The 21,427-nt window shown below is 41.3% G+C and overlaps 1 protein-coding gene across 1 annotated transcript in view; it reads left to right on the top strand.

The window, feature by feature from the left end:
- TRHDE (thyrotropin releasing hormone degrading enzyme) overlaps positions 1-21,427 on the top strand; it is a gene marked incomplete at its 5' end in the record, with an annotated part of 328,250 nt that overhangs the window by 3,877 nt on the left and 302,946 nt on the right. The window contains one exon of the mRNA XM_006026252.3: positions 4,993-5,266. Within this exon, the coding sequence (XP_006026314.1) occupies positions 4,993-5,266 (274 nt within the window). The remainder of the gene's footprint in view (positions 1-4,992; positions 5,267-21,427) is intronic.

The raw sequence follows: 21,427 nt of genomic DNA, 5'->3' as shown, positions 1-21,427 counted from the left end.
CTGAGCAAAGAGTTCGCACTATGGATATTGGGGGGAAAAAAAAGTAAGGAAGACAGAAAAAAGAACACCTCCAACTCAATTATATCAACAATTTTTATATTAAAACATATTTTTGTTGCTATGGTTACTAAGAATTTAAGCAGACTGATGCTGGAATCGCAAGCAGGGTTAGGATTAAAATTTGCGATTTATCGTCACAGCCAAAGAAAAACAGAATTTGTGTGGAACTCGGTTGTAGAAAAGATGCAGCTGTATAGCTTACTTTTCATCTGATTAAGGACCGAGTGCCTGGTGTAAACAGAGCTCTAATGTGTCCACATTTTTCCTGACTGATCTGTGGAATTTAGTTTCTGTAACAAACTTAAATGTTGATAATAGCAATTAGAGTAACTTGGCCTCCTATATAAATTCATGGCAGAGAAAATATTCACACAATTATCATGCTCTTATGCTGTTTAGTTTGTTAAAATAATTTAAGCAAACTGTTAAATACATACTGTGGAGACATTCCAAAGGAGTAAAAGTAGTATGCTTCTGATACTTTTTGCACCAAATTCACTAGAATATTTACAGTTTAATATTTGTTAAAAGCTCCAACATAGTTTAAGACGCATGGGGGAGGTAATTATCTAATGTATGCTATTCAGTGCTTATGGCACCAGTCTTCAAGTATGGATCATTCTAGTGTAAATAAACTTCATTAACCTTGTTGTTTTGGGCTGGATCCTCAGCTTTTGTATACTGGTGTAGCCTTCGTAGCCAAAGGTTATGGATCTTCCCCCTCCCCTCCCTTTGTGCTAGTTTAGGATTTATTATTAAGTTATGGTATATATCCGACATTAGTTATAGTTTCAGATGTTTAATAGAAGTTCTGTTCTTCCCTTTTGAAGTGTCACAAGCTTAATGAGTCATTGTAATATAAAAAATATACATACTCTAAACAGTGAGGCTTCTTTGTTCAAAATGTGTTCCCACAAAGTAGCAATTTGCATTTTGATTAATAACCTGCTTTTTAAAGAAAATATAAATATGAATGTTTCATAACTCTTAAATGTAGACCATTTTCTGTTATGACAGATGGCATGGCTCCTTTCAAGTTTTGTGGGACCTTGTTCCAGTGGAACTTTAGCTTTTTGACATCTTTATAGTTGATCAAAATATAGCAACATTGTTGGAATAGCAGTCCCTGTAAAAGGACTTTAAATGGCACTTTTCACTTGTGCTTGAGATGTGAATAGCTCTGGTTAACTCTGCAGCTTCAGAAGCAGTATAAGGCTTCCACTCACTTTTCTTGTATACTTAATATTTGATCCCGTTAATGAAAGCCATAGATCAGTTTGAAATGTTGATAGAGATATGAGTGTCTTTGTTTTACCACTTAAGTTATTGTAACTTTAGTGAAAAAGATAAAAAAAATAAAAGCGAAAATGAGAGCCAAATTACTTTGTATTGTGCGCTGTAATTTACTGGCAGTAGCCAACTAATAGCAAAATGAACTATTTAAGAATTTTATAATAGCTGGATACAACGTAGGCAAACATCTAACTCTTGTACAAGTGAAAAGAAACAAATTCCTTGAATCTTTCCAACAAAACAAACTGATTGATTTCTTTTATTACAGCTAAGATGTCAAAATAGACAAGTTGTTGAGGAAACACGTCTCTCCTTAATAGATGAGGTGGAATTAAAAGTGCATGCAAATTATTGTTGTAGGTTTGGTAGGTAGGCAAGCTGTGAGGCTTTCATTCGAGGAAGTACAGCTTTGGGTACTGATATTTCTAGGAATTATAAGATAAAAATGTTACTGTCCAAGAAAAGTTTTGTCATCTATCTCCCTACATACCTTCACTGCTCTCTAATCTCAGCATGCTACAGAAGTTCTGCGTGTTTATCCCATTTCTTTGTTCCTTAGGAGAAAATGTATAAATTCTGTTATACATGCTTATAGCTTAATCTTCAGGACTTTCTTTTGCTTTCCTTCCCCGAAATGTAACACAAGACTAGACTCGGTGGTGATACTTACCAGCTAAGGGATAAATATCATTGTTTCTTGGTATTGATGGAGTTTATACTACTATTTGTAGTATAGCATTGAATGTTATCAAATATCCAGTAATGCACAATTTGTGTTTAAAATATGAAGAATTTATCAGTAGTTCTTATTAGGCTGCCTAAGAGATTGTTTCTTAGCCCAACATCTAAAGAATATTAAGACAGTATCAATAAGATCTTCAGGGACTGAAAAACAGTGTTTCCTCATTTACACAGTCAGGATGTGTTGTGTGCAGAATTCCCTGAACAGGCATTTAAAATACCTGTGTGTTCGAGCTCATTAAAATTGTTAATTGCAAAAGAAAGTTCATCAGTCATAGCTTTACTAATATTGTTCTGAGTCTTACTTTCTGTACTCACTCAATGCTCCTTTTTCAATTCATTTGTGTTTGGGTGTGAATGCAATTCAGAATTAAGCCCATTTTAAGGATCTGGATGAAATGAAGTAAAGCAAAATGCTTTGTTGGACAAATTCCGCTTTGTATAGTAGCATAAATCTATTGATGTGGAAAGAGGTTTTTTTTGGATTGGTAGAGCTAGAACTGAGCAATATTTGGCAAGCTTGCACACAGATTTGGATTTACTTATCCCTTGTTAAAAATGAGACAAAAAAGCTGTGAATATAGTGAACTCTTTCCCACATATTAAATAATTGTCATCCAGTTAAGTCTTGGATTTCAGACAAAGAACTGAAACAAAGTCTAACTAGTGTAAAAGGCACTAGGCTTTTAAAAGATTAGTCCATGTGAAATCTACAGGTAATCTCCTTGTGAAATGTATTCTGAAGCACTCTGTATTTACTCAAAAAGTAACATATTAGGCTTAAAGTATCGTAACTTGCCAGTAATTTAGTTTTGTATCACTTTTATAAAAACATGAAAAACCATAAACACACTTTAATTTTGAACAAGTTACATATCTACTTTTGCACCATCAGGATTTCAGAATATCGCACTCTGTTTTATGTGGAATTAGCCCTTTTCACCAATGTTACTGGATCCTTCTTTCTCTCAGTCCACTAAAATATTACCTTACAGGTCAGTAAGGTTGCACAAGGCATTTCTCTTCAACACAGTCATTTAAAATCTAGGAAGTTGTTAGTTTACGAACCATTACCCTTCAAACTCCTTGGGCCCATCGACACGTGGTATTAGTGCATAGCAATAAACTCTGGTGCATATTGCGCTGGAGTTTATTGCTCTTTAACAATGCATTTGAACATGCTCCTGGCACTGCAGCACATTGGGCCAGGTCAGAGCAGCCCTGGCTGGTAGGAGGCTGGTGGGGTGTGGGGGAAGGAGTCAGCCTGCCAGCTCATGGCTGCCCTGACCCAGCTCAGTGTGCTGCGGAGGGGCTGGCTGGGGCATGAGGGTGCTACAGTGTGGGGCTAGCTGGCAGGCAGTCCCTGCACTGAAGCACGCTAGTGCCCTAGCCACCTCTGTCAGCATCTACATGTAAGTTGCTGCAGAGTAAAGAGCTCCACCATAGGATAGTACTTGTGTTTACAAGGAATCTACAGCGGAGTTAATTAGTTGCCTCCATCCTAATAGCACTGCATGTGTAGATGCTGAGATGTTTGCTGAAGAGCTAATTAGGCAACTGCATGTTAAACATCTCATGTAGATACACCCAACTTCACACAACTAGTTCCTGTTCATATCCCATTTTGAATACCACCAGAGCATAATTCATTGCTCTCATAATGCACACATGTAAAGTAAAGTATACTCTGAAAAAGTAAACTCATTCTTGGAAAGTTCCCAGCATATGTGGATTTTCCCAGTGGTTTAAGTGCAAGCATGTGTTCATAAGAGTTCCTTTGCAGAACAAGGATCCAAGTTTGTATAGCTGTAAAGAAAATATTTGTAAGTGTGGTATTATGAAAAAAATAGAATTTTTCCCCCTATACAATAATTTTGTTTTTTCTTTGAGATTTCCAGAAGATCACCTGTTATCTCTTTAATTTTTAGGTTTGTGTGTCATGAAATTTGTAGAAAAAAAGACTGAAAAGCATATTTTTACATAGAGACTTAATTGTGTTCTTGTTTGAAATTCTGCAAAGGCCTTCCCTAGACTCTTCTGATCAGGCTTGTCTACACATTCATTTTAATGCACAATAGCCTATTTTACTGCACATTAAAGCAACATGTAATAAAACCATGTGATTAAGCTAATGCACAGTAAAATAGGCTACTGTGCATTAAGCATCATTTTAAAATTGTGCATTCGTTACTGAGCATTAAGGAAGCCTAATGTGCATTTACTTAGTACCTCACATTGGAGGTACTAAATTTAATGTGCATTAGGAAAAGTGCATTAATGCATGTGTAGCTGTGCCCACTGGTATTTTGTAGCTATAATGCTACTAGGTTTTAGTGGGACTCAGATCTACGTGCAATTAGTACACAAATTTATCACAGGGAACAGTGATCTTCTGGCTTATGCTAAGTAAACATAAGATATAATGTCCAAAGAATAAGGAAGTATACGTATTTAGTATTTGAGGTCACACTGAGCATCCTGAAATTTGTTAGATCTTAGATTTAAATGAAGATTGTGCTTCTTGTGTTACATTGTGGGACCTCTATTAGTTGACTGTTTTTTACATACTGATGAAGAAAACTATGTCAGGACATGAAGTATGATACAGGGGAGCATGTTTTTTGTAATTTTAATTTTGTGTCTATAAAGTTTGTAGTAATTTTGTGGTGCCGTACTTTGCATGGATTGAATATCAGTATATACAGGATTTATACCAAAAACTATTATTATACCAAAACAGAATTATTAACACAAGTATATAGTATATGAATTGCATTTTATCATTGTTATAGTTGAGTTAATTTTGGTAAACAACAGTATTCCAGTAATAATGTGTCATGCCTGACTCGAACAATATGCATAATCACTAATGTCTTTTTTTTTTTTTTTTAATTGCAGATTTCTTGCTGTTACGCAGTTTTCTCCTACTCATGCCAGAAAAGCCTTTCCTTGCTTTGATGAACCCATCTACAAAGCCACTTTCAAAATCAGCATCCGGCATCAAGCAACCTATTTGTCTTTGTCCAATATGCCAGTTGAAACTTCTGTTTTTGAAGAAGATGGATGGGTTACGGATCACTTTTCACAGACTCCACTTATGTCCACATATTATCTAGCTTGGGCTGTTTGCAACTTTACTTACCGAGAGACGATCACCAAGAGTGGAGTTGTTGTAAGTATTTCTAATGCTAGGTCTATGGGCACTTTGTAGTCTTAGAGAACCTTGCTTTTTGTAAGGAAACATGATGCCAGGTGCTTAGAGTAGTTACTCTGGAATCATGTTTCCTTACGAAAAGCAAGACTTTGATTAACATTCATAATGTTTGCTTGTGTACTTCAGGCCTTAAATCTGTTTTTATATTTGTTTTTCTGTGAAGTTTTGGTGTATATCCTGCATTTCATAATGTTTTAGCTTACCAGGGCAACCTAGCTTGACATACTTAGAGGTAAAACTTTAAGCATCTAAGTATGTCACTCCACTTTAATTATTATTATTTAATTCCTGTTTCTTATCCCTCTTTTGGTCTTTTCATTTCCCATGTTCCTAGAGCTGTTTGCAGAGAGGGTACAGTAAAACAGCAGTGAAGCTCACGTTTATCCTTAGGGCTCTTGCTTAGAAGTGTGTCTTTATACCAGGGGTGAGCAATTATTTTGGCAGCAGGCCATCGGGGGTGCTCATTGCCTGCGGCAGATGGACCCCCCCGCCCCTCATGGTATGTGGCTCTGGCTGAGTCCTGAGAGTTGCATGTGGTGGCAGGGAGGGGGGCCAGGCCACCAGCTCCATCACATGGGGTGCCTCATGGCTCATGTGCAGATCCTGGGACTCCATCAGAGTAGCACGTCGCTGAGAGGAGCCCCGGCGTGGTGGAGCCAGCAGCCTGGCCCTGTTCCCTGCTGCCATGTGCAGCTCCTAGAACTTGGCTTGAATGGCAGGGAGTGGGGCCAGACTCCATTGCACAGGGCTCTCTTCTAGGGCTGTGTGAAGCTTTGCCAGGTGTTTCGTTTCACCGATGTTTTGACTCATTTCGAGCTTGAAACAGTGAAATTGAAATGAAATGAAGGGCTTTGAAGCAGCCTCGAAATGAAATGAGGCGAGTTGAAACAATTCAAATTTCAAACCAGCCTGGTGGTGGGAGGCAGGAGAGAGCCAGGGCTCTGCTCCGAGCCGCAGCCCTGGCTCTCTCTGCCTCCTTGGATTGGCTCTAGTGTGGGGAAAATTTTTCCTGCCCGGGAAAAATTCAGCTTGTGTGGGGACGTGTCCCTGCACGAGCTGACTTGCCCCAGGCCTACCTGCCGCTGGCCCCAGGTGGCAGCACCAGCCTCCTGTGATCTGGGAGGCAGATAGGGGCCCGCACCCTCAGGAGCAGTTCAGCACAGCCTCTGCAGCCCTCCCAGGGGTGTGGGCAAGCCCTTGATTTGCCTGCCAGATGACAGGAGGCTGGTGTTGCTGGCTGGACGCAGCCCATGCTGGGAAGATTGGTGCTGCCGCTGGCCCCAGCTTGCAGCATCAGCCTCCTCCTGTTATCTGGCAGGCAGATTGGGGTCTCCCCTGCACCCCTGGGAGGGTGGCAGGGGCTGTGTCGGACTGCCTTCGGGGTTGCAGACCCCTGATCTATCTGCTGGATGACAGGAGGCTGGTGCTGCCGGCTGGGGCCAGTGGTAGCACCAATCTTTCCGGTGCTGGCTATGGGCAAAACGGCAAAAGAGTTTTGACGAAATGAAACTCGAAACAAAATACTGTTCCATTGAAACAGAAGTTGAAGCAGAATGATGTTGTTTCACACAGTCCTATACTCTTCCACTTCCAGCAGAGTCCTGGGAGCTGCACATGGTGGCAGGGATCAGGGCAAGGCTGCCATCCCCATCTCGTGCAGCTCCTAGCCGGGTTCTGGGAGCTGCATGTGAGCCATGGGGAACCTCCCTGTCCTGGGTCCCACACTCCCGCTGACCCAGGCATGGTGCAGGCCCTGCTTTCTCACCACTGCTTCACTACCTCCTGCCCTGCAGCAGGGACAGGAGGAGTCTCTGGAGGCTGGGAGATCTCAGCAGTTCCCTGGGCAGCTGCAGCAGCCCTGCCTGGAAGCTATGCCTGGTGGTGGGGCTGGTGCTGTCCTGCAGGGAAGGGTGGGAGCTTAGTGCACTGCCCCAGTGGGAGTGGGCGGAGCTCAGCCCCATGCGGAGCGCAGCAGGGGCAGCCATGGGCCAGGCTGGATAAAGTTAATTGGTAGGTGCCTGCCCGTGGGCCAGATGAAATTGCCTGGTGGCCTGGATTTGGCCCACTGGTCATATTTTGCCCACCCCTACTTCACACCCTCACCTCTTGCATGGAGTCTCAGATGGGAGGAAAGGTCTCAGATTTCTGATTTCTGTGTGGCATGGTTCCAAAAGCTGCTAATTTTTTTTTTTTTTTTAAATGCATGTCAGCTTTGTTTTTGTTTAGAAATATCAAGTACAGAACTGTATAACAAGCCAAAATATACATGAAAAATTCTGTTAGCTAAATAGGTTTTTGAAATACTGTCAGTTTTGTATTTTGTTGAATATACAGAAAAGCTTTGAGATACTTTGCACAACAATATTGTTTCAGTGTTAAAACGGGGTGGGGGGGCGGATTGAAGCTAGATTACATGCCTATGCAAAGAGTAATGGGTGACAAGAATTTGCTGCACTTTTCTGCATGGGCTCTCCTGACTTCGTGTTCCCCCGCTTGCTGACTTAGGGCTTCCCCTTGGAGCAGGAGAGTACAGAGGGAATGGTGGGGTAGGAACCTTGTCCTACCCCAAGTATATATTATGCCAACTAGCAAATGTAGCACTACATTTCTTTTTGTGACTCAAGAACAAGAAGGAAACCTGATTTAAAAGTGATTTCTCTGGGGCAAAATGCCCCACTTTTTTAGCCCTAGGATACTTTCAATTTGGAAACTTACTAGATGTGTGTCCTTTAGTGCCATGGGCACAGAGGCTGGTCTTAAACCTCTGGTCTCAGCCTTGTTAGGCCAGTACCCTCTCCGCTAGTGAGTAGTGACTCGATGACTGAAATGGATTGCCTATCAGGTATGGAACCTGTCACCTCTGGTTGCCAGTTTTACTCTCTTGCTCCAGCTTCATCATTACTAAAAACTCTAATCATTTGAGGTGTATCCATAGGTCTAGGCAAAATGAGCTGGTGGTTTCAGCTGAGCAATTAGTACACGGGTATCAACATGCTAAAGATCTCTAACCATCAAGGACTTTATGATCCCCTTTATACCATAATGCTGCTGGGTCTCATAGAAATTCATATAAAATTGTGATAAAGGACAGGTGTAAGTGCTCCATGTGCTTCCGACATACAAATGTCATAATTTTTAACACAACTGCACATGTGCAACAAAAGGCACAACATTCAAGACTTTTGGTTTGAAAAATACTGCCTCTTCCACTTAAATACGAAGAATCCCCTTTTTCTGTAGCACTGTTTAAGTCTTATGCTCAGGAGGCAGCAGCCAGTTGCAGGTGACAGTCATGTATACCTGAGTAGGGTCTGATACCCTGAGGGAAGGGGAACAGTCATGTGCGGACAGTACTTGGCTGCTTTTTACTCTTTCTCCTGTTAGGTGATGCTAATCCTTGGATGCCTGTGGTTAACAGGAGTTTACGACAAACTGGCACTCAGCTGCTTAAAATGAATCTGACTACCTAAGGCACCAAAGTCATAAACTGAGATAGAGCATAGGTCCTTTTGGTTCAATAGTGTAAGAGCTTATGACGTGTACTCTTCAGTCAGTTTGACAGCCTTACAAAAACACACCACACTAATTGGCACCCTTGCTGGCAGTCTCGACAGAGGGGCCAAAAGTTGAACAGCCATGGAGACTGAGATACTGTCTAAGCCCTAAAGGTGGTTTCAGTGCGTGTTCTCTTGCTTTTGCCCATCATTTACAGTGGGCCCAACAATGTGGTGTCTTAATGCTTGAATAGTGAGTAGACCTGAGGGAATACTTTGTACTGAATAATTCATTAAATGAATTTAGCTTCTTTTTCAGCTTGACTGTGAGCCGGTCACCATCAGTTTGTGTTGCTCAAACCTTCTGATCAGGTATCTCACTGCATTGTTATAGTGTGGCTTGTTTGCAAATATTTTAGGTTTGAGATAGTTAGTGGTTGCTCAGAAAAATGGCATGGTATCATTGCTGTACCCCAGTATGGAGAGTGAGCACACACTTTCAGAATGCATTACCTTTTTTTACCTTGGCACTGGTGCACGCAGCTCTGAAAGATGTCTCTCCCCAGCAATTTTGCAAGTAAAATTAATTGCCCCAGTTGTCCATGGAAGATGAAAACAAAGGCACAGAAAAGTAAATTCATTTACAAATATGAATCAATAGCTGGGAAATTCCCCTGTCTCTAATACTAAAGCACTCTAGTCACATTTTAAACTTGAGGGATTTTGCTTAAAGTAATGCAGTTTGTCACACTTCTTTTCTGAGTAAGTGAAAGACTTTAGTTGCCTCGTACTGTCACTCTGGCATTTTAATTTCAATTCATAAAGCAATTGAAAAAAAATGTGTTTTTTGACATGTTGACAACAAAAATCTCACCTCCATTCTTACTAATCAGAGTCTTGCCTGATTTGAGTATTTTTATGGGGGCCCAGGACAATTAAACCCCTAGGAAAACAAAGCAATAGTAACATTACAAAGTGTCTTGATAACTGGAGAGGGTTAATGATCAGCAGTTCTCTTTGTCTCTGGAAAAAAATGACGTTCAGTATTCTAAGAGTCTCAAGCCAGGTCAACCCGTGTGGTTTTTTTAATGAATTCTAATCTGTGCTCTAAATTCAGGTTAAATTAATTTTGGATTGCCAAAATAGCCAGTTCCTAAATAATAAAAATAGATGCTTAGTACTTGTACAATGTCACATATTACACATGCAAAGTTGCTGTATATTATGCAGACTAATATTTGTTTGAAAAGGAGAACTCAAGATAAGCATTGTTTTCAGGAGCACAGTTCAGTGGATGTCAGCTGTTAGCATAAAAATTCAGTCCCTATGGGGCCTGACAAAAATCCCTACCCGAGTACATTTTTCAGAAACAGTCACCTCTTAAGGGTGGTTTAAGGATGTATGATATGTTGATTCCATTCTCTGTGCAAGTGCAGGGGAAAATACTGTTGTGGAGCCGCTTTTAAATCACATGGACACCCTTTCTCTTCTTCCACTTAAGCATGTATGTAATGTAAAAAAATCCACTACAGCAACTTGTAAATTCTCACTTCTCTATAGGTCTCTGTTGCTTTGAGTTATGTTCCTTAATTACACATACTCACTGCCATAAGTATGTCACTTGTCAGTAGTTATTGAATTCATAATTCTGATTATGCATAATTCTGATTTATAGCATCATCCCCATTGAGCTCTCCCTCCTTCATTATTGTTTTCTCCACCTCTTCAGTTCCTCACACTTTCTTTTGTTGCTTTCTAATCCAAGGATTAGAAATATGGCCAAAATATGGCCTGTGGGCTGGATCAGGCTTGCCAGCTGGCTGGATCCAGCCCGCAGCTGCCCCTGCAGTATTCCACATGGGGCTGAGTCTCACCTGCTCTCACTGGGGCAGTCTGTGTCTGCACTCCTGCCAGCCTTGGCTTTAGCCAGCATGCAGCTTCTGGCAGGGTTATTCCCAGTGCGGCTGCAGCCAGCCAGATATTTTTCTGCTCCCCTCACCTCCAGTAGGAGCAGCCAGGCTGAAGCTTCCCTGCCTGCCCACCTGGAATGGTGTAGCAGGGCCAGGATTGGGAGGAGTGGCTGTTGGAGATGAGGGGAACACAGAAGCGCCTGACCGGTTGCAGCAGCACCAAGCCCATATTTTTCCTTGCTTCCTTCCTTTGACTAGTCATGCTTGTCCTTGCTTCTCATTCTGGGAGCTTCTTTCCTCTTGTACTAAATGGAGGGGGATGGATAAGTAGATGCATAAACCCAAGGGATATCAGCTGGTGATGGGATTCTTTTCTGTATACAGTAGGGACAGAAAGTTGTTGGCATATTCTTCCTCTTACTGCTCCTGGGATGGTGATGACAGTAGGTGGGCAGAAGGAGTACTGTTTGGTGGTTTAAGCAAGACTATTTTACTTGAGTGAATGGTTGCTTACAGGTTGATTGGGTGTAGAGAAGGGGAGGTCTGGGGAGGAATCATCTGAGTCAAATGAAATGGCATTGGGGAAAAAAAATAGGAGCAGGCAGCACTGGGACATTTGGGAAGACAGTACAGCAGTAGGACGTCAGCAGAGACTTTACTGGATAAAGAAGAACAGCCTCTTTCTGAAATTCTTTGATAATGTATAACTGGGGCAGCTCTGCTTGAACTTGCCCCATAGCTTGGCTGAATGGGATATAAGCACAAGCTTGAGCACGCAATTCTGCACTTGGAGCAGTACTTTACTGCATTAGGTTTTATCTTAAGTTGAACAAAGCATTTTGCTGTCCTCTTGCAAGTGCTAGCCGCAAAGCATCAGTGAAAAGGCATTCCACCTGACACAGCTTTTCTCTATTGGGGATCTTGCTTTTGCAGTCATTTGTTATTAGGAAACAACAATTGATGTCAAATTAATAAAGTATTCAGAATAACTCCTTCTCTCCCATTGGTTATTATTAGTTTTTAGATACTGAGAAAACAGCAATATATTAAACAGTCCCATATCTGTGATGCCATGGTATTCAATCTTTAACTTTTCAAATTGTAGAATCTTTATATTTATTCATACTTGTATATAATACCAATAATGACCTCAAGATCAGGCATTTCCTGTCAGTTAATGACTGCTTGAGTAAGAGGCCTGAGGCAAAGCCCCAGGCCCTCTTCTCTAGCTGGTGATTTTTAACTGCCAGCAAATGCCCTCTCCATCAGTCATTATTTATGAATCATTATCAAAACAATAATACACCAAATAACATTTCATGGGTGAGCTAGCTATTCTGTTACAGCAGGGCAGTATAGTAGGCTATCAAAAGTAGATCTGGGCCAGAAACAAAACATCCCCTGAGATTTGTTCTGCTCCAGATTTCAACTTTACCTTTTAGGCTCCTTCTTTAAACAAAAATTAAGTTTTATTTGGCCATGACTTACTGCTTGAAGGCCATGTACATAACAGGCTTTAAACTATCAGAGTGAGAGATCAGACTGATCTGTGAGAGCTGGTAATTTTTTGGATTTTAGTCCTCATCTTGTTATCTCCTGGGTCACCTGGTAGATCAGTGGTTTAATGGTAATAGATAAGTCACTGGCCTTGATGCCCTCTTCCCATATCAGGGGCTTTCCAGACTAAAAACCAGGAACATACTAAGGTGAAACTTTTACTTTAAGTGTGGGACTTCTGTGGTAATACCAAACTAGAAAACCAAATATGCGTGTGTGTGTGTGTGTGTGCGTGCGTGTGCGTGTGCATGCGCCCACAGATTTTTGTATCTGCTTATATGATACTGATTGTAAAGCATTAGCAGTTAGGGCTTGATGCTGTAAACACTTTCAGGAGTGCTCAGTACCGTAAGTAGTTGTACTGACTTTAATGAGAGAAAGCCCTACCATGCTAATAATACAAGAAATTCTAATCTTTTCAGACTTGTCACATCAAAATTTGTTCACGATTCTGTTTCAGGCACTCATTTTGTAACAGACTTAGTGCATTAATTTTTTAACTAATGAATGGGTGTGTAGCTGAAAAGTGACACAAACAGACAGACAAAAACCTCTGTGATCAGCATCCATACTAAACTGAATATGCCAGGGCATCCTGTAAAAAAAAAACAAAACATAAATTGCAAACTTGCAATCTATTGTTATTGATTTCTGGTAGAATTTGCAAGTTGAATGCACTAAGAAAATACTGTACATGTATAGTGCTTACTCTTTTAAAAAATCTCTTGGGTCAGCATTTGTGGTACATGCAGCATTTAAATGTGAAATTTATTTTATTAACATAAATTCTCTGCTGTTCTTTGAAATGAATGTCATAGAATTCAAAGACTTAGGATAAGGAGACTAACAAAATTCCTATATTTTTGGCTAGCAAGATGAGCCGTTAAGTAGAATATGTGAGGAATACTGCATTGAAACCTTGTGTAACTTCGTAAGCAGGCACAATATGAGTTTGTAGCAAATGCACAAATCTGTTTCCTTGCTTCATAACTAGACTGTACATTTATGATTTGTTGTTGGCAAAGGGGACATATGGTTGCACTGCCACAAGAATCAAACCAGATAATGGATTTATTCAGTTACACTTCTTTCCCTCTTGTTTTGAAGCGGGTGGAGATCATTACTGTACCTGGTATTTACAGTGGCTGGTGAGTACTGTGGGGCAGAGCCAGAGTATTTCCTAGGTCCAACCCTTCCCTTCTAAATAAGCAGGAGTTCAAGCTGGGGAGGAATCTTCTCTCTTGCTTCTGTGTAAAGTGAATAATGGCTTGGAAACACAGCCTTTACTAAAGAACAAACATAGTTGTATTTGTATGCCTTTGCTTGCTGTGTCCTTTTATGCTTCCCTAGTTTTTTTATATTTCGCTGGACTACCAAATTATTTGACTTTGGTAACTTTATTCACTGAGGTCTTGATCCTGCTTCCGTTACATCAGTATGAGATCTGTGACTGACATCAGCAGAGGTAGCATGAGGCTTCTACCTAGGATGCATTAGTAGTAAGTGTTTCTCTAGGACTTAAGCTCTTTGTATAAAAGCAAAATGAAGCACAACGTAATCTTTAGGCGGGATCTCACCTCAGGACAGCATGAAGGTGAGCACGTTATTGCACCAGCATGAACGTCTGTCAGTCAAACCAATGTTATCCTGTACCCCTACCATAGCAACTTCATTCTGCGGAGTGAAAATGAAATTGCTTAGGCAGGTGTCTTAGTTGACATAGATTTGAGTGACAGATACAGTATTTGTGAGGCAGAAGAGTGATGTGTGCTTTTATTTATTTATAGAGCAGTCTCTCCTCCAAGGTGTTAGTAAGTTTTAAATCATACTTTTCATATAGAATATAGGAACTGAGTGTATTTGTTCCTAGTTTTTATAGTAAGTGTGGCAATAACCACTGGAGCTAGGATTGTGTGACTGTTTCTATTTTAACTTTCCTTTTCAGTCCATCAGATTTCTTAAATGTTCAATTTTGAGGCTAAATGCTAGGCTTGATCTCTGCCTGGGATGATTTGTTTGTTTTTTTGTTTTTTGTTTTTGTTTTTTTTTGAAAGCTTGAAATAAAGCTGTCTAGAAATTTTTGAATACAAGAAGGATGAAGGTTTATAGCCTTCCCTTCAAGGAAAGATGCAAAATCAATGGAATATATTTACACCAGGTGCAGATCTACTCTATTTTTATTAGGTATCTTATTCTTTTTTTTTTTTTTTTATGGATGTGACGATATGACTTTTAATTCTAGAGTTAACGAAGATTCTCATGTGCCTTTTACCTGTTTGCACATTCTGATGTGCATTGGGATGTTGGGATGGCATAACTTTCAGCTTTCCTGTTGCAAATGTACATTCCCAGTGCACAGCTGGGATTACAGCTGCTGGTGTAGTTCTTGTAAAATCTCCTGCCCAGTACTCATTCAGTAGCCTAACCCTGTGTCGGAGGATGTTACTCAGTGTAAGCTCTGCAGCTGTGGCCAGGGAATAAGGGGTAAACTGACTCTCAGTGATTGTCCCACTGCTCTAACCATGGTCTGGCTGGAGCTGTTTCCGTCCCTGGTGTACTGCAGTATTTACAACAGCTGACAATCTGGCAGCTCATTATATACTCTACCCATCCCCTCCCTTTGCTGGCAAATCCCCTTACACTAAGGGTGGGGACAGGTGGCCTAGAATTGCTATGCTGGTTTTGTGCCACCCAATGATACCCCTGGGAAATCCTGGCTGCTCCTTTCTGGCAGCTTTCTGGCTGCTTAGTGCTGTTGAGACAGTGCAAAAGCAGCCAGAGGTGAGAACTGAGCCCATTATCTGCCTATTTGAAACAACATTATCTGAGGCAAATTGCATTTCTCTTTGAAGGACAAATGACCCAAAGTGCAATAAAGTTATTCCCTGGTGGTTTACCCAGAAAAATATTTAGTGATATGTTTTATTTTAACAGCAATGCTGCACAGCAATTTGGGAAAGGATGTAAAGATTAATACCGTCTTGGGGGAGGGGGAAGGGTTAGGAAGCAGAATGTCATTACTAAGATTGTTATTCAGCTGAGACACTCTTTTTATTTTTTCCTGTTCTTTACAAAGAAAAAAATGCTGGGGGGATTAGTGGTCACAAGGGATTGGAACCTCAGCTTGATTTCTCACCAAAAGACAGCACTACTGAGAGGCAGTTAGCTTAGAGGAGAGTTGTACCTGTTGAGACATGAACCCCCACACCCCCCCTTCCACCCTGCCCATGTGAGCCTTGGAGGCCTCCACCCATTCATTGACATTTGCAACTCTGCTTAGCTACTTAGAGGCCCCAGCCCATACTGAGCAGCAACAGATCACATCTTCCTACAGTTTTGCTGAGGAGTGATTTCTAAACATTTAAAATTTTATAGTGCTGTTCTGGACTAAATTGATAATAAATACCCTTTAATAAATACCAAGAAACAAACATGAGAAGCATTCATGCCTTTCAAAGTTATTACAACATTTTTGTCAATTCCAAGTAATTTGGATATTATCCTAGATCTGGATCCTAAATATACAGCAATATTAATGCATTGGTTATTTACAGTAGGTGCATTGGTTCATTTACAATAGTGTGTGTGTATATGCATGCTAAAATATGTATTTATTTTTCAGCTAGCATTGTCTGAAAAGATGTACAAGTTTCTACTAAATGTATGAGATAAATAACCCTCCTGAAATGCAGTTGTGCTAACTGATTTTTCAGGTAACTGAGTGAATGTTGCTGAAAGCTCTATTTACCTTTTTGACCAATCTACACTTATTTTTTTTTTCTTTCCGTGAGTACCCCATTTGAAATGTGGTAGACATGAAGTTTTAGAATGGGGAGAAAGGAATAATTGCAAGACATACAAGAGAAGTGTTTCAGCCCATAATAAAGTTTATTTAAATCACTTTTCAGCATGATTGGATCCAGTAGGAGCAATTTGCCCTGACCTTAGAAAGGTCTCCTTTGAGCAGATGCTTAAGTGCTGTGTGTTGAGGCAAGGGCATTATAAAGGTACCTGTATACAAATCCTGACCTGGCAGTGGACTTTGTGCATGCAACTCTTGTTCTCACAAAGATGTGCATGTATTGTTGCACATGGGTCTTTAATATCCTTCACCTATACAGATTATTGTTGAGAAATGAGGTGTTGATAATTTCTCTCTTCCTATTTATTTTGTAGTAGAAATAAACATCGGGATTCTTTTGAAACTTCAGAAGAGAAGTATTTTCCTCTCTCAGTGAGATCTGGTTACAGTCCTCTAACTGACTGATGGTACTGTGTTTTATTATGATCTGTTGTTGAACCCTTGGTATGTTGAGTAGCATTTCATTTTTCTGTTGAAGAAAGCCAGGCAATCAAATGTTGTACTTAGAATGGTTTAATTTTTTTTTCGTGGGACAAGGGCAGTTGGGATCAGTTGGAATTTTTGGCAATTGGATTTAGTTAATAGAAGCAGATCTGAAATTACTTATCAGTCTGCATCTTGGGAATACTTGGTTGCAAGTCTTTTTTAAGTTTTAATTTAAAAAGTATTGTGGAATGAAGGAAATCCTATTTACGTGTTTATGTAAAATAGAACAAATTTTATAGAAGAGGATAGCAAAGATGTCTTAAAACTAACAGAGCAGCAGAAAAATGGCTTACTGAGAAGTGTATCATGTGCTGCTGTAGGAAAGCAAGGTATGAGAACTCAGTTTGAGGCTTTGCATATCATTGGGCCCACACTCATACTTTCTGGAGCAGTCGGTCATAGCATGGCAGTGGGTCTAGGCAAGCTTTCCCACCTTTGAGATTATTTGCTCCTGTATCAGTAAGGTTGTGTTTTTACCTAGTCACACACACAGTGCATGAGGAAAAGCAGTTTCCCATGAAAGGCAGAATCGGAGAAAATTAGTGCTGGAAGGGACCTCAGGAGGTCACCTTGTCCAGCCCTCTGTTCAAAGCAGGATCATCCCCAACTAGATCACCCCAGCCAAGGCCTTGTCTATCCAGATCTTAAAAATCTCCAAGGATGGGGATGCCACAACCTCTCTGGGTAACCTGTGCCAGTACTTAACTACTCTCCTAGTGAGAGAATATTTCCTAATCTTCCTGTCCTGCAACTTGACACCATTGCTTTTTGTTTTGTCATCTGCCACCACTGCAAACAGTTTAGCTCCTTCCTTGTTATAACCACCCTTTAGGTAGTTGAAAGTTGCTATTAAATCCCCTCTATCTTTTCTTTTGCAGATTAAATAAGCCAAGCTCCCTCAGCCTCTGCTTATAAATCATGTTCCTCAGCCCTCTAACCATTTTCATTGTCCTTCTGCACTCTCTCCAATTTGTCCACATCTTTTCTGTAGCAGGGTACACAAAACTGGAAATTTTGGGTTCCAGATGTGGCCTCACTGGTGCTGACTTAGAGGGGGAAGAATCATTTCCCCCCAGTCTGCTGGCAGCACTTCTAATAATGCAGCCCAGTATGCCCTTAGCCTTCTTGGCAACAAGGGCATTTGGGTTGGACAACATTCAGCTTACTGTCCACTGTAACCCCCAGGTTCTTTGCTGCTGCTGCTTCCAATTTGTCCACATCTTTTCTGTAGCAGGGTACACAAAACTGGAAATTTTGGGTTCCAGATGTGGCCTCACTGGTGCTGACTTAGAGGGGGAAGAATCATTTCCCCCCAGTCTGCTGGCAGCACTTCTAATAATGCAGCCCAGTATGCCCTTAGCCTTCTTGGCAACAAGGGCATTTGGGTTGGACAACATTCAGCTTACTGTCCACTGTAACCCCCAGGTTCTTTGCTGCTGCTGCTTAGCCTGTACTGATGCATGGGATTGTTCCATGCTAAGTGCAGGACTTTGCACTTGTCCTTGCTGAACCTCATGCAATTTTCTTTTGGTCCAGTTCTCCAATTAGTCTAGGTCTCTCTGAATCCTAGCCCTATCTTCCGGTGTATCTACTAACCACCACCTTTGTCATCTGTAAACTTGCTGAGGGTGCACTCCATCTCATCCTCCAGGTTGTTGATGAAGATATTGAACAAAACTGGTCCCAGGACTGACCTCTGGGGCACTCCACTTGATACCAGATGCCAACTAGACAATGAGCCATTGATTTTACTACCTTTTTGAGCCCAACAGTCCAGCCAGTTTTCTACCCCCCTTACAAGTCCATGCATCCCATCTATACTTCCTTTGCTTGTGAGAATGTTGTGAGAGACCATATTAAAACCCTTGCTAAAATCAAAGTATATCATATCCACTGCTCTCCCCACATCCACAGAGCCAGTCATCTCATCATAGAAGGTGGTAGCATAGCATTTAAGAAGCTGCTAAAAATCTGTATGAATATATGAAAAATCCATGAATCTGAAGTTCTTACGTGTAGTAGGTGAGATCTTTCTCTCCAGTTATTAAAAGGAAGTGATGAGGGCTAACTCTTAGAAGACTCTGGGCCTCACTGCTATGAAACAACTTTGAAACTCCTGCTAGTGTGTATGCATGAATGATGCTTGAGCAGCAGAAAAAATCAGTGAAAGCATAATTTATGTATGGAAATAAAGATTTATAATTTGCATGGCTACAATAGAGCATATTGTAACATTTGTCTTTACAACAAATACTTTGATGATTCGCACAGGGTTGAGGAATGATTACACTTCCATAAAGTACTGTAAAGAAATGCATCGGTGAATCATAGTGCAGCTGGTAATATAGAGATACCTGTTGTCATAGCTTTGTTATTTATGGATTGTTAGTGAGTACTATGTTGTACATGCTCATGTAGTCTAATGACATTAGAATGCTCAATTATTTAAGCCACCTCCATGTTGAATTTGCATGCCTGATGCTAGTTTTAGGCGCACATATGCTAAAATTCAAGAAGTGCCCAAATTGACTTTTTCTACAGGGACCACCTGCAGTAAGAGATGATTATTTTCTGAAAAAATAAGTTACCTACTGTTGATGAACCAACTTCATGAAATCTGGATAATTGGTTTTGGTGAACAGTTAGAAGTGGAAGTGCTTATCCATGCTTTGTTGAGCTCTACTGCTACAACTTTGACTCTTCATATATTTCTAGGGTTGAAAGGGACCTATTGGATCATCAAGTTGGACCCCCTGCTCTGGGCAGAAAAGAGCTCTGGGGTCAAGTAACTCCAGCCAGGTGCTTGTTCAATCTCCAATCTTCTTCTCTTTCTTGGTCTGATTCATGGCTGCCTCCCAGCATATATAGTCACTTTAGTTCCCCTACTTTAAAGGTCTTGGGAAGAAGCCCAAATACTCCATCCTTTATTTGGTTAGCAAGACTAGTTTAGATATTGTTGTTAAACCTGAACCTGCCTCTTGACTCAGTGTTTTACTAGGGACGGGGTGAAGTACTAGTTTGGTCTTTATTGTTCATAAGTGATGCTTCATGTTAGCAAAATGTTGATTACAGCACAGTTCTCTTGGGGTATTGTGACATTTTTCCACTTATCATTTCTCTCAGATACATTGTTCTCCTATTTTAACAAGAATTCATCATCAATTATTCCTTAAATCTCTCCATAAAAATGCACATCAAAAATAGACGCATTAATTATTGTCTGTTTGTTACTCCTGACTACTGGCATGACAGAAGAGTTGGTAGCAAATCAGAGTGGTAGGGAACTTTTCAAATAACTTCATAAGTAGCTCCAGCTTTGCTTGATCTGGCCTGGCCACTTAATAGGTAATATTTGGGAGAGGCTAAGATCTGGCTAACATTGTTACCGAGGCAATATGAAAAATGATTCTCAGACCGTGTTGGTGTGTGGGGATGACAGGGTGAGAAATGCATATAAAGATACAAGATAATAAATAATGTTAGTTATGGGTCCAAGTCACTGGTGTTTAAGCAGACTTTAGTCACTTTGAGTCAGTTCGTAACAGTGGTGATTATGGCCCACATTAGCATGTTTTAGTCTTTGTAACCTAGATGCCATTTAGGGATCATTCATGTAGTCCTTATTTAAAAAAAAATCCCGGCTAGTATAGAATTAGTAGAAAAATACGAAGCAGTTGGGGGGAGGGGGGGAATAAGATTGCTATTTAAAGTAATATCTGAAGAGCAGGCAGGGAATATGGTTTCATAGTTAGTAGGGTCGGAAGGGACCTTTACAGATCATCAAGTCCGACCCCCTGTCAGGAAAGAGCACTGGGGTCAAACGACCCCAGCAAGGTGTTCATCTAGCCTCCTCTTAAAGACCCCAGGGTAGGAGCCAGCACCACTTTGCTTGGAAGTTGGTTCCAGATCCTAGCCGCCCTGGCTGTGAAGTAGCGCCTCCTGATGTCTAGTTTAAATCTACCCTCTGCCAGCTTGTGACCGTTATTTCTAGTCGCTCCTGGTAGTGCTCAGGGGAACAGGGACTCTCCCAATGCCTGCTGGTCCCCCCTGACTAGTTTGTAACAGGTCACTAGATCCCCCCTCAGCCTTCTCTTGTGGAGGCTGAACAGGTTCAGGTCCCTTAGCCTCTCCTCGTAGGGCCTGCCCTGCTGCCCCCTGATTATGTGGGTGGCCCTCCTCTGGACCCTGTCAATGCTGTCCTCATCCCTCCTGAAGTGTGGCATCCAGAACTGGATGCAGTACTCCAACTGCGACCTGACCAATGTCACATAGAGGGGGAGGATCACCTGCTTGGACCTGCTTGAGATGCATCTGTGGATGCATGACAAGGTGTGGTTGGCCTTCCTGACCGTGTCCCCCACACTGTCGGCCCATGTTCTTTTTGGCATCAATAATGATTCCAAGATCCTTTTCTGCCTTCGCACTGAGGAGAAGGGAGTTCCCCAGACTGTAGGTATGCTGCTGGTTCTTCCTCCCCAGGTGCAACACCTTGCACTTGTCAGTGTTGAAACCCATCCTGTTCTCGTCTGCCCACCCCTGTAACCTGTCTAGGTCCGATTTGCAGTCTGTTCCTTCCTTCTAGCATTCCCACATCCCCCCCACAACTTAGTGTCGTCTGCAAATTTGAACAGGGTGCTTTTTACCCTCTCGTCCAAGTCACTGATGAAGATGTTGAACAGTGGGTCCGAGGACCGAGCCCAGAAAGACTATGTTCACTGCTACCTCTGCATCTAAGGATTTTGTGACCTGGTCATAGAAGGCCACCAGGTTGGTCTGACAGGACCTGCCTCTAATGAACCCAGGTTGGTTG

Source organism: Alligator sinensis, unplaced genomic scaffold (assembly GCF_000455745.1).
Source record: "Alligator sinensis unplaced genomic scaffold, ASM45574v1 scaffold1021_1, whole genome shotgun sequence".
NCBI classification, from domain to species: domain Eukaryota; kingdom Metazoa; phylum Chordata; order Crocodylia; family Alligatoridae; genus Alligator; species Alligator sinensis.
Note: the sequence above shows the minus strand (reverse complement) of the source record. Positions and strands in the feature narration are given on the sequence as shown.